This window comes from Xenopus laevis, chromosome 3L (assembly GCF_017654675.1).
Source record: "Xenopus laevis strain J_2021 chromosome 3L, Xenopus_laevis_v10.1, whole genome shotgun sequence".
NCBI classification, from domain to species: Eukaryota; Metazoa; Chordata; class Amphibia; order Anura; family Pipidae; genus Xenopus; species Xenopus laevis.
In genome coordinates this window covers 101,110,593-101,124,555 of record NC_054375.1, presented here as the reverse complement: position 1 = coordinate 101,124,555, position 13,963 = coordinate 101,110,593, and the positions used below count along the sequence as shown (strand labels likewise).

Sequence of the window (13,963 nt, the reverse complement as noted above, 5' to 3'; positions counted from 1 at the left end):
TTAAGGTAACTTCAAGAGATTCTGGGAGACTGAAGTGACTCATGGGTTTTAGATTACCGGAAGTCATCCACAGAAGCATAGTTTATTGCTGGCAATTAATCTTATTGTGTGCTAGTTCTCTTAAGGGCCTCTATAAACCTGCCTTACTACTGCCAGTTGCTTGTTCATTGTGCTTCCTGAGTGAGATCTAATCCTTAATTATTTGTTGAACTTCCTGAGCCCTTGTGCCTGTTCCTTGTCTGATTCCAGCAGATTCCCTGGTGCTTGCCTGTATACTGTTATCCTTCTGCCTGCCCAGATCTTGGCCAGTCTATCAGACACTTTTTGTTGCTGCCTGTCCAGAACTTGCCCAGTAATCTGACTAGATCTTTTTATATGTTCAGTCATGTGTGCTTGTTATACCTTGCCATATGGCCTGTGTTTCGTGTCAACTTCAGTCCCTTGAGGGGCATATTTATTACAAATAACATTTTTTGGAAACACTCTTGCATAATCACCAACATGCGATCATAAGATTTCAGTGGGGAGATTTGGCACAGAAATAAGAGAAACGTTTAACGATTTTTCTCCTCGATTTTAATCAGTCCCATAGTTAAAAAAAGAATAAAAAATTGAGAGTTGTGTTTTTCAGTGAAAGCAGAACATGTAGCTGAGCCAGTGTTAGAGCTACTCCCTTCAAAACTGTAAATGAGAAAAGCGTCTAGAAATTTTCAAAGTGATGGCTAAAATGTGCTTGGTTTTCCTTATTAACCATCTGACATGCCTTTTCCACATTTTTTGTCATTCCCGGAGGGCCGCAGCTAAATACTCCAATCTTGCGGACCTGAAAGACAAAAGAAAAGTTTATTATTCATTGCTGAATTAAATATGCAGCAGTGGAATAAAATAAATGTCACTGGCAAATAGATGCAGAAAGGTTTATTCAAGCACAGATTTTAATGTCACATTAACACTAAAGTGCAATTAAACTGAGAAAAGTTGGTGCTGTCATTAAGGTAACCCTGTCACTGAAGTATTGGCATCCCTTTGGAATAAACACGGATTACCAGGTTCATTAACAAAAACTTCAATAATGAAATGGGCCTTTCCTCCTGTTGGAAGAATAATATTTTATTATCATATGCCCAAGGAATTTAATTCCATCAAACCCATCCATTGCAGCTACTTTGATAATCCCCAAAAGTACCCTAATGACCTATTCATTATGCACAAAGGTCAAGTACAGATATTTGCTATACAAACTGGAAACTCTAGAGTTAGTTCCAAGGCCATGTACAGGCATGTATATTGCTGTGTATTTATTGCTCTTTGTGAAATGCTCTGTGCAGGTCTGTTCAAGCACAGCAGGTAAAAAAAATAATGAATTAATTGCCTGCAGCAATGGAAAGTTGCTGGGTTAGGAAAAAAATTGTAATTTCAAATGAGGTTAATGCGCTACAGAAAAAAATACTAAATATAAAATATATTAAAAAGTTAAAACAAGACAACATTTAATTGCATAAAAAATGAGTATGTTATATGGAATCAAGAGCAACCAATGTAAAATCTGCAGTTACTGCTCTAGTAGAGTTTTAATAATGAAAGCATTTACTGAAAATCATGGGTTGCTTTTGGATGAATAAATGGTGCAAAGTTTCCTCTTGCATCTCTACATAGCTCATTATTTGTAAAATACAACAGAAACGTTAACCCTTTGTCTGCCTTCAAAAGGGTGCGTTGTGAAAAACTGCATTGCTAATCAATTGGCTTTTCTAGTAGTGAGACCTTAAACCATTAAGGGCTCTTACTCACGAGCGGTTGTAGCTGCGCTCCCCTGCGTTCCGTTTTTCTGCGTTCAGCCGCAGGGGAGCGCAGGAATAGACACATTACATTTTTTCCAATGGGGCTGTACTCACACAGGCGCGTGTAGGCGCCGAACGCAGGAAAAATTCAGCATGTTGCGTCTCAACCTGCGTTTGGTGCCTACACGCGCCTGTGTGAGTACAGCCCCATTGGAAAAAATGTAATGTGTCTATTCCTGCGCTTCCCTGCGGCTGAACGCAGAAAAACGGAACGCAGGGGAGCGCAGCTACAACCGCTCGTGAGTAAGAGCCCTTAATGTAGGTGCTATGGCATTGGCACTTAGCTTGCCAAGGACACAGCTATTAACCCTTTGACATGCAAAGGGTTAAACTTTTTAATTTCACTAAAAATAGTATTTACAGAGGACGTTTTTGTGTACAATATGCAGGGAAATGTGTAAAATTTAGGAAATCGCCTCAAGTGCATATACTGTAAGCGTAGAGAGAGTAGAGATGTTTTATATAATATTATATCACACAATAATGTCTGCATAAGGCACAGGAAAAAGCAATATATAGTGAATAAAGTACCCCCTCTTGTAAAATATAAGGATATTATAAGTTACCGAGGAGTTTCATGACCATTTTTTTATACAGGTCATGGAACTCCGAGGTAACTTATAATATCGTCATATTTTGCAACTGGGGGTACTTTATTTATTATAATACACAAGTTTCAGTGAGTCATGTGACAGAAATGACATCAGAACTCACCGTTTATAACTGATGACATCAGAACCCACCGTTTATAAGTATATAATTTACAAGATATTCGTGGCTTTTGTGTATTATAGATGTATAAAGTTTATTTATGAAGTGTTTCACCTGTCTTTTGGCTGCTTCATAGGCGAGTTAAAGGAATTGTTCAGTATAAAAATAAAAACTGGGTAAATAGATAGGCTGTGCAAATGAAAAAAATTTTGTAATATAGTTAGCCAAAAATGTAATGTATAAAGACTGGAGTGACTGGGTGTCTAACATAATAGCCAGAACACTACTTCCTGTTTTGCAGCTCTCTTGGTTTCCACTGATTGTTTACCAGGCAATAACCAATCAGTGACTTGAGGGGGGGTCACGTGTGTCATAACTGTTGCTTTTGAATCTGAGCTCCATGCTACGGATCAATTGCAAACTCACTGAACAGTCTCATGTGGCCCCCCTTCAAGTCCCTGACTAACTCAGAGTTAGAGAGCTGAAAAGCAGGTGTTCTATTATGTTAGACATCCAGTCAGTCGAGCCTTTATACATTATATTTTTGGCTAACTAACTATATTAAAAACATTTTTTATTTTGCACAGCCTATATATTTACCCAGTTTTTATTTGTACACTGAACTGTTCCTTTATAGCTCTCATTTGTGGTATTTTGGCAGTGCTATGTGTATAGCATGAGACAAGCAAATACCTTCTGTTTTCAGAAGGCTTCATTTTTCAAGGCAGCTTTGAGGTATAGACACACCATTGACAAGCCCAAATACAGTAGCTTACAGAGGGATTTGTCTGAAGGAAACCCTTTAGGGGGTTATCAATGGTCGAGTTTAGAGGTTTGTGAGTTATTTTATACATCAAATAAACTTACAACTAATTTTTACTCACAACTGTTTTCTAATTAATGAAAAACTTGAATCAGTGAAGTTGGGATGAAAAACTCAAATACTCGTACCGATCAAGTTTTGGGGGAAAAAACTCAAATCGCTCGAATTAATCGAGTTTTTGAGCAAAACCCACCAAAACAAAACATTGTCAAATGGTTGAAGGGACCTTTGCCATTGACTTGAGCTGGAGTATTTTCATGTTCCAGCTATTTTCAGCTTAAGGTTTAATAAATCTAGAAAAATTCAAGTTTTTTTTACCTGAAAATTTGAATTTTGGCTGAAAAATACCCTTGTAAACTCAAATCTTTCAGGTAAAAATCAACTCGACCTTTGATATATAACCCCCTTGATATAAAATAGTCTTTGAATTAATTCTAACTATTTCAGACCACATACAGCTTGTAACAAACTAAGAAAAGAGCTTGAATGGCAGACATACATGATGATCTCGACTAAGGCGTGAACTGTCAGGTTTAATTAGCAGCACCTGGATGCCTGGCAGGCTGATTAGAAAACAGGGCTGTAGTTCATTGTTATTGCTCTATGTTGTTAGGAACTGGGAAAACTCAATCTTTTATTTCCCCAGTTTTTTAACTGCATAAATAGTTTCACCTTAAAAGGTTGATGTAATCTGAAAACATGCTGTTTTTAAAATGCATGAACTAATAGTCTGTAGTGACAGGGGAATTTTAGCTATTGCCTTAATGGTAACTTCCTAACACTGCTAGTTCAAGTGGTTTCCAAAATGCTTTATTGTGCTTTTACAGGCCCAGAACTTCCTGTATTTTCTGTAGTTTTCTGAAGTTTTCATTTACAATTACATCAATAGTAATCGGCATGGGTGGTTTCAGACATTTCTCTGCCAGCTAAAAAGCAGAGGCAACAGCTGCCTGAAAGGATTTGCCTGATGCTGGGTTGGCTGTTCCTGCAAGCATAGAATCAATCATAATGAACTGAGATGTCTGCCCACCACACACCATTATTTAAACTAGAATAAAAATGAATTTGTTTGAAAATAAAACTTTAGAACCAATAAAATTAATTATTTGCAAGGAACTACAGCAAAATGATATCCATTTAAACTAGTCAACTAATCCTATATACATATTTATATATAAAAAATCACGTATACTGTAAGAGTTCCCGCTCTTCCCCCATTCCCACACCGGGGTCATTCTAGTGTTTTTGGGATTCTGAAAACACTGGCCCAAGAAAAAAAACCTTCAAGACTTGAAACAGTTTCCTGTCCATCCAGAAAGATGGTTACTAACACACAGGTAATACTGTATATTATGCAGGGATACATTCATGGAATGAATTCCAAAGTTTTTTTTAAACACTAATAATTAACTGCTTAACTCTTCTATTACTTACGGTTGTTTCTGTATTATAGCAACGTATTCATCGGTGAATAATGCATGAAAATATGTCAAGTAAAGCAAAACAATGAATAATGTGTCTCAAGGCAATTACATTTCTGAAGCAGTTTCAGGTTCCCATACAACTCACATATCAAGGCAACAATAAAGATGGCACTTTTAAAGCAATTGCAGTAAAATTATCTTTTTCTTCCTTTGAATTACTGGGCAGCACATCTCTGGAACACCTGAAAATGTTACTAGAGAATTTTAAATAAAACAACACAGAGAAAACAATACTTTAATTACCACTGGTTTTAAAATGATGACTTTAAATATCTAGAAATATCATATTCCCTTGTTGTAGAGGCATATTGATGGGCAGTGACAGCGACAGCATAATGCCATTTCTAGTATTTATCATTATAGATTATTGCTCACCTCTGGATGAACTTCCTGGAGTGAAATAAAAAATGGCTCAAACTGTGGCCTTCCAAAATGTGTGATAGATCTCAACCCAGTAAATAAACTCCGATTCAATACTTTCTGGAAGTGGCGCTCACAAATATACTAATGTTAAAACAGAAAAGCTTGTTAAAAATTGATATAAAAACATTAGACACATTTAGGGGCTGACCTAAAACTTAAATGAATCACAGTTTTTTTTATGAAAACAAAGTCAATCAAAATTCGACGAATTTAAATTCGACGAATTTAACTCTTTGATCAATAATTTTTCTCAAAAAAAAACAGAGTGGCAAAACGTGAAACAAAATCAAATGTCAATTTTTATGGTATTGGTATATTGGTATTTTTATTGTATTTTTTTATTGTATTTTCACTGGGAAAACTCTACATTTTCAGATTATCCAGATCACAATGCCAAAAACAACTTCAGTGACATCTGCCATTGACTTCTACATGACCTCGACAAGTTTGAGATTGCGTATTTTCGAGTTCAGATTTTTAGTAGCTTTGGGGTATGATAAGTCTCAAAAAATGTGAGTTTTACCCCTAAAATCTAGAAATAATCAAGGTTTCATTAATGGACCCCTAAACAATTAAATATAAACTGTTTATAGTATATAAGTACAAAAAAAATGAATTAGGACAGATACCATTGAGAGCACTCTCATGCTAGCAAAGAATTGAAGGGTTAAGTACTGAGCAAGTACTTTAGCATCTTAATCAGCAGCTAAATCAGCCCCTCTGTCAGGAAAGGTGGGAGATAACAAGCACTGCAGGACAAGATGTGACAGTTGAATAAGATGACAACAGTTAAGATCAGTTAAGCAAAAAATAGTGGTTCTTGATGTTGATGTAAGATGAAGTTTCTTAGGGTGGGCAATAATAAGGACTGTATAGGTTTGTGGAACAGTCTTTCAGTGGACATGGATGAGATTAACATGAAAAGGAATGAGGTGTGGATTTCACCCAATTCTATTACCATGTGAATGTTGCCCCTCCTCAAAATACATACTTATATTGTATTTAACTGATATATTGTATAAAACACTAACTTGCAAACTTCTTGAACCATTTACATATGTCACCATAGAAACTCATAATGATAGAGCCATCAAGAATGTGTTGGGGATGGTACACATGATGTTTAAGGAGTTTCTGTATCCGTATTTAATATAGTAAAATATAGTAAAAGCTGCACTATATGGGCAAAAGTATCCTCACGCCCACTGTAATATATTTAGTCGTCCAGCCGCATTCTAAGCACACTCACAATCCTGTGGGGGCAAGGGGTTGCACGCACAGTTGGTGGGTGCTAGGACCCTGCAGCATGAAGTTTGTGGGCACTAGGACCCTGCGGTGCGAACAATCTTGCGAACGACCTTGAGGTGCACAAGACAGAAATCCGGGCCTGTGACCAATTGTAAAAGTAAAAAAAAAAAAGATTGGCACTAACTACATAGCTAGCTACAGGACTGATTGGGAAGATGGGGGATCTATCCAATTTGTCCCAAGGAATAAATGAAAACAACTGTGAGCAGACAGAGCAGATTTAATTCATGTCGCACAAAACAAACCTTTCACATAAATTAATATGTCAAAATGTGTAATGCATTATTGTTTAATATCTGTTCCATATTTATATTTTTATATAAATATGTCATAGCTCAACTAAAAGGGCTGTGAAATAAAAATTTTTGAAAAGTTGCTTCCCAGAGTATAATGACAATTTGGTAAATCTAGTGGGGGATTATTTTGTTAGACATAAGTATGCTTGGGATTCCTTTATTAGGCTTTTTATAAGGCAACAGAGTCTAAGGGGGTGATTTACAAACAATCAAATTTTACATGTTTTACAAGTCTCTAAAAATTCGTGGTTTTGGTTCATTAGTTTAAAAAAGCCTAACAATTCAAGATTTATTAAATCACGAACACCAATAATATAAAACTTTGCCAGGTAAAAGCTGTCAAAGGTCCTATAAAAGTAAACTGGGAGCAGCTCTGATCTTTTTGGACTGCTCTAAATGACTTTTAGAGGTTTTTGTATTTCTTTCCACTAGGAACTGTCTGAAAAACTAACATTTTTAGAGGTTTTAGAGGTATATGGATTTCTTAGCAGAATTCAGCAGAATTTTTCATTCATACTTTTTTATTTGGATTTTTTAATAAATCTCATCACATTCATTGTTTTCGTTTGTGTTTGGTTATGGTTTCAAGAGCAACTAAAACCATGAAAAATTAGACTGTTGATAAATAGGTCTCTAAGAAGCCAAAATTAGATTTCAAGTGAACAAATTAAAGGGAAAGAAAAACTGGACAGAATCTAATGAGTAACATTTTTTACCAGCATTGTGGTTCGAAGGTCAAACTTTTCAGCGAGCTGAGTGATATAGATATGGACAGAAACCAAATCACACTTATCATTCTCTTCCACCTCTCTAATGATGTCAGCAAACCACTCAAATTGTCGCTGAGTACGGGTTACCCAGATAAAATATATCTGCAGGAAGAAAATATAGAAATATGAGACACCTTTAAAACAACCTTGTAATTGAATAACTGTTGTACAGCACTGCACTGTTGGTGCTTTATAAATAAATGTTAATAATAATTATTATTATTATTATAATGGTAATAAATACTGTATAGTACCTTTATTTTGGGATTACTATTCTATTTATAACTAATGCATGGTTTTATAATGACCTACAGTATTTATCGGGTTGTGGTATAGATACTGAATATACTTAATATAGGTGCATAATATTACTGTAGCTTTGTTTCAAAGAAGAATTTTAGATAATGTCAACAAGCAGTAAAATTGTTTCTACAAATCATCCAAAAATAGTGTTTAATACCATTTGAAAATATTGAAATACTTTACAGTGTAGTACAAAGTAAATAAATGCCGTATTGTTGTAGGAATATAGGAATGTGTATCTGTTTTATGAAGAAGGCTTCTTGGTTGATATTTTTGTTTAATATCTAGTGAACCATGAACATAGCTTGGTCATTTTATTAAAGAATGCACCTAATTCAAATAAACACCAAATCTTTCTCAAGGATCAGCCACATTTGCATAATGCAGATTAGGGTAAGGGTTAAAAATAATTTTACAATGTCCTTGTTTGTGTGACTGAAAGTTGTGTGATTTTAATGGTTCGAATTCAGTTTGGCCAAATCTGAATCATGCTGAAAAAGGCACAGAATCAGCCAAATCCCAAACTGAATCCAAGATTCGGTGCAATTCTGGAATTTTATACAGATATATGTAAGATAATATGGTAATTAGCCATGAGCAAAACTGCCCTCACACCAGTCACAAAAACGTGAATGTAACATGTAACAGATGAACATAGGGTCCTCTATTTAAGTCCAAATGTACTAATATTGTACATAGACAGACTTAATCAGATGACTAACTCTTGAAAATGACCACATCAACAAGATTTGTTATAGATCAGAGTTTTTATTTAGATCAAACTGGTCAGCCTATTTCAACGAGAAAGCAGGCCTTCATAATGTTTTGTGTACTAAGTATGTAGTGATGCTACATTATTACATCTGCACATAGAAATAAACCAATTAACCATGTTTATGTTTAAATATAAAGAACTCACACCACTGTAGACAAATACCAGAGGTCCTCTGCACTCACGCATTAAGGAATGTCCTTAATATATTGACAATGGGTTAAGTGCAGAGGAACTCTTGTATTTGTCTATGTAAATTTTGTGGTCGCAACCTTATTGTACCCCTGCTTAATGTTTTTAAAATTTGTGGTGAGCAAAACTTTCCCTTGTTTGTTATAATAAATACAGGACTGTGTCCAATTCACCAAGCTTGTGCTTTGTTTAGAAGCCCTTAAAGGGATTGCTTTGGCTGTAATACTGGTTTGTAGGCACCATCTTTAGTAATTGTGCCTGATCCTGTGCTTTCAGAAAGAGACAACTCTTCACAATGGAACTGTTTTGAAATAAGCTATTGTTTCTCCTACTCTGTTGTTTTGATAGGCTGCTGGGGGTAAAGGGTGGGGAATAATATCACTCCAACTTGAAGAGCAGCAGTAAAGTGTGACTGAAGCTTATAAAAGCACAAGTCACATGACTAAGGGCACCTGGAAAATTAACATGTCTAGCCCGCGTATTAGATTTAAAAATTAAATATATAAAAATCAGTTTGCTCTTTGAAAAATGGAATTCAATGCAGGATTCTCATGGAGCAACAATATTAACTAATGCTTTAAAAATAAAAGTGTGTTCATATGACATAATCCCTTTAAAAACAAATGCAAGGATTCATGTAGAGATTGAGCTGTCAAAAACAAATTGGTGTATACCAGGAGTGTCCATCTTTACTAATGTATACAGTAGGTATATCTCTATAGGAAAAAATTAGGTATAAAATGAAGGAGCAAAAGACAATGAGAATTTGAAATAGTTAACTAACTTTGCATTGCTAAAGAAGATTTAACTCCACTGGGTCTAAACCACTCCCTCTCTCTCTCTCTTATTCTGCACCTGTCATTATTTTTGTTTTTTAAAGAATGGAATTGCTTCATGATTATTATGGTACTATTATATTGCATACTTTCATTATATTAATGGTATTAGTATACACCTATAAAGTTGTTACCTTTTTACAAGCAATTTTTGAGTTGACAGATGGCTTAAAAACCAAATCTTTCAGGATAGACGCAAAAGGAGTCACTCCTATTCCTCCTCCAACAAGAACTGAGACTTCATATTTATTCCACTCTTGGTGACCTTCCCCAAATGGTCCATCAAGGTATATCTATTATGTAATAGTGGAGAAAAATACTTATGAAGGAAATACTTTGTAACATTTTTGCATTGTACATAGTATTTCATTGTTGGCACTGCTGAAAATAGTAGCATACTGTATGTATTTTTGGGAACTTGCTCACACAGCTGGTATGAATGAAGTGGATGCTCAAGAAGCATGATTGCATAGTGACTTTTCTGTTGCTACAGGAAAATGTACATGATCTAGGGTAGGGTGCTTGATGAATCCTTATATGAAATAATGAAAATATTTCAGTATAAAGCTAAAACTGGTCCTGTACTGAACAGGTGTATTATTATTTTGCTTTGTTTCCCTAATGAAATTTACTACTGGATGGTTTAACAGTAAAATTAAACAAAAAACTATTGTCTAATGAATAGATTCCAACCATCTTGTTACATGAATGAAGCAATTTGCTTATATCCTGAAATATATGTAGTGACACATATGGGTTCAATGTAGAGATCTGAGCTTTTACTGGAGTACAAAAGTGAAACAGCATGCTCCTAAGTGAGGTGACAAATACACTAAATCATCCTTGAGTATTTCTTTGGAGGGGCTCCCGACCTTATGAAGAATTCTAATGAGTTGGAGAGAGTGAAGGGACATGCTACTAAACTGGTAAGAGGGATCAAGGATTTAAAGCTTGATGATACACTGTCAAAGTTGGAAATGTTTTCTCTAGAGAAAAGGCACCTGTAGAGGGTCATGATCACTTTTTACAAGTACATTAAAAGACATTATAGACAGATAATGAGAGATTTTTTTCCCATATAAAAGATCAAAGAACAAGAGGCCTTCTAAAATAAAATAAGAGAATGAATTACCTCTGGATATCCACCAAGGTCACTCACACTCTGAGGACTGTAAAGTTCACGCAATCGAGTAGTCCAAGGGCCAGCAGCTCTAATATGCAAACTCAAGGTGTCTTCATGAGGAGCAGTTGTTAAGGTAAATGGGTGGTATTCGTTGGTTCCTAAAGCAAGGCACGCAATTCTAACCCATTGCCCAGATTTATAATCAAAGTCTGCAGGTCGTTGGAATCGTAGGCAAGTGACATCTACCAAAACACAAACATTTCTGATAACTGACAAATTCTTTCATGAAGACATCATTTAGCGACATCTGTCACATTTTAAAGATGCTCCAAAACAATGATTCCTGCATTTCATAAATTAATAATAAGGGCTCTATGGGACATTTGACCAAATACTGAACCAAATTTAAATACAGTCACACAGGTTTGGCTTCTGTGCAAATAAATGTCACTTTATGGACAACACAATGTCTACCATAATTCTGAGGATTCAAACAATACAATTTATACAAACCAAGGTTTTTTGTTTACTAACAATATTTGTTAATTGCATGTTATATAATAACAAAGCATTAATTTCAGTTGCAATAAATCACAGAGAAGATCCTTCCCTGTAATTGGCAGCAAAATTACAAACAGTCAATTTAGTAGACTTGCAGCCAATCACAAGGTTTGCCAGTGACTCTTTACTTTTATTGGCAGACCTGGACAGACTCCTTTTCTGCTGTATGAGGGTAATAGGATTTGATCTAATATGTATGTATGTATCTTAGGGCACCCACCAAAGTTAGAATATTATCAGGAATAGTACACAATTGTATATTTAATATGTCAATATTAAATATTCAATAAACAAATGTAACAGGCTTACCTGACGGAAGTAGTTCAGCTTTTATTACATTTATCTCTGTCTTTTTTCTGCTCAGGCTTATGAGACTGTCCCCAATAAAGATAAGAGCAGGAGCCATTAAAAAAACATGGAATTTTGGTTGCTGTAATAGGCCAAAACTGCCATGAAGTATAGTCTAAAATAAAATGACATTAAATAGGTTTAAGCCTTAATGTTTATATTATTACCATCATACAATCACCTAAAAGAGTACTATATGTTATATACAGCTAAAAGATCTATTTCTAAATATAAACAATGAAATGTGCTCACAGGAGGACAGGATTAAATTGCAGGTTTTTTTAAAAAGGCTTTTCATGCTGTGTGTTCTTGCCACTCACAGGCGCTTTCTTCATTAACTTGAGTGATTTTTCCTCCCCCTTCATTTGGTGGGTAAGGATAGGAAAATGTAGTGAGTAATTCAGACCATCTAATGACCTGAAGGATATTCCTTTGATCATCATTGTATCTTCTCCATTGGTGGTGTTGTAGGTCCTGTCCCAGGACAAAAACAATCTATTCATGTACCTGATCTCAGCTCCTAAGTGACCTGACCCAGGGCTGTTCATGCTTAGAAATATGCACTACATTATATTTGCAGGAGAATAAAATGTCTTTAGAAAACGAAAGTTAAAATATCCCTTTACTGTCTCACAATAATCACTCACCTCCTCCTCCTGTCCCTCATAAACATAGCTCTGCCCAACACAGGCAGCACATATTCAGCATGGCAGCCTCAAGCAATTCTGCAATAACAAGGTGCATTGTACCCATTTTTGCATATTGCTCACTTCCTCAGAGGTAGTGATGGGCAAATTTATTCGCCAGGCGCGAATTTGGTCGATTCGCCGCTGGCGAATAAATTCGTGAAACGGGCGCGAAAATTCACTGACGAAAGTTCGCTGGCGTCAAAAAAAATTGTCACCGGCATCCAAAAAAACGGACGCTGGCGTTAAAAACCGGCGTCGGTGTAAAAAACGAGCGTCGGGGTCAAAAAACGGGCGGAGGCGTCAAAAACGAGACGCCGGCACAGTTTCGTGAATGTTTCAAGAATTTCGCTGGAAATTCGCCAATTTTTCGGCGAAACTGAGCAAATTCGCCCATCACTACTCAGAGGTCATAAATGACCCCTATCATTTCTATAGCAACATAATAGTTGAGGTTGGATGGCAAATCCATAAATATTTTTGTCATAATTAAACCTACCTAACTGCTAGTTGGTCCATTATAAAATAATTTTAACTAAATATCAGGTACACAAAATGTCTTGGACTCCCTAAGATCCTTATTCTCATTTAGTGAAATGCTCAAGTCATAGTTAAAGTGCGTGTGTGGGGGGTGGTTAAAAACAACTAAAATTCCAGTTCATTTTATATAAAACCAACACAGTCTTACCAAGATATACAGCAGTATATAAAAATGATGGGTGACCCAGAATCCACGAAAACTGTTCCGACGGAAATGGTGAGATGAGAACACATACATTAATGCAAGGACTGCCAAAAGTAGCACACCAGTGAGACCTGTTAAAACATTCAGAGTGTAAGCTCAAATTTCTTAAAAATGCTTAATTTTTACAACAAAATACTTTATCTGTGAAATTAACTAGTGAGTATAGCTCACACCTGAATATTTTTCATAATTCATAGCTATTTTAATTATCTTCTTTAACGCATGTGTAAGCAATTACAGCAGATAATCAAGTTTCATTCATGCAGAAAGATAGCATTTCACTTATACATGTTTACAGAAGCATGTTGTCACTTATGCAAGTAAATTAATATATATACCACTGAAGTAGGGTGAAAAATTACAATGTCCATTAGGTTCAACCATCCTGAAGGAGTAGTTTAACTGATTTATGTAACACTAAAAAAATGCAGAATGATTTATAAACTATTATGGGGGTACAGAAGTATCAAAAGGAGTGTCAGGTTAGATTTTAGGCCTTTTTTGGAATTAGGCATTACCTGTATTTAGCCCCAAGGTAGATGACACAAACTCCACTGTCTAACGGGACATAAGTTCCTGCGAATCAGGATTAATTTAAACCAGATCCCAAAGACAATCGTATGGGAGGTCTCAGGGCAAGATAAAAAGGGGTTGATGGCAAATTAGGGGCGGGGAGGGAAATTGTGAGACTTTTTGTCATAAAACAAGGAAGTAAAAAAGGTTTACCCCTTCCCACCCCTA

General features: G+C 35.7%; 1 protein-coding gene across 2 annotated transcripts in view; it reads right to left on the bottom strand.

Moving 5' to 3' along the window:
- Positions 1-553: 553 nt before the first annotated feature.
- The window catches only part of LOC108711340 (dual oxidase 1), a 62,731-nt gene continuing 49,321 nt past the window's right edge, over positions 554-13,963 (bottom strand). For both annotated transcript variants that reach the window (XM_018252981.2, XM_041586727.1), the window contains 7 exons: positions 13,166-13,293; positions 11,753-11,906; positions 10,892-11,124; positions 9,894-10,052; positions 7,603-7,758; positions 5,235-5,363; positions 554-823 (listed from right to left, as the gene is read on the bottom strand). In XM_018252981.2, coding sequence (XP_018108470.1) covers positions 701-823; positions 5,235-5,363; positions 7,603-7,758; positions 9,894-10,052; positions 10,892-11,124; positions 11,753-11,906; positions 13,166-13,293 — 1,082 coding nt within the window. In that variant the 3' untranslated portion in view covers positions 554-700. The remainder of the gene's footprint in view (positions 824-5,234; positions 5,364-7,602; positions 7,759-9,893; positions 10,053-10,891; positions 11,125-11,752; positions 11,907-13,165; positions 13,294-13,963) is intronic.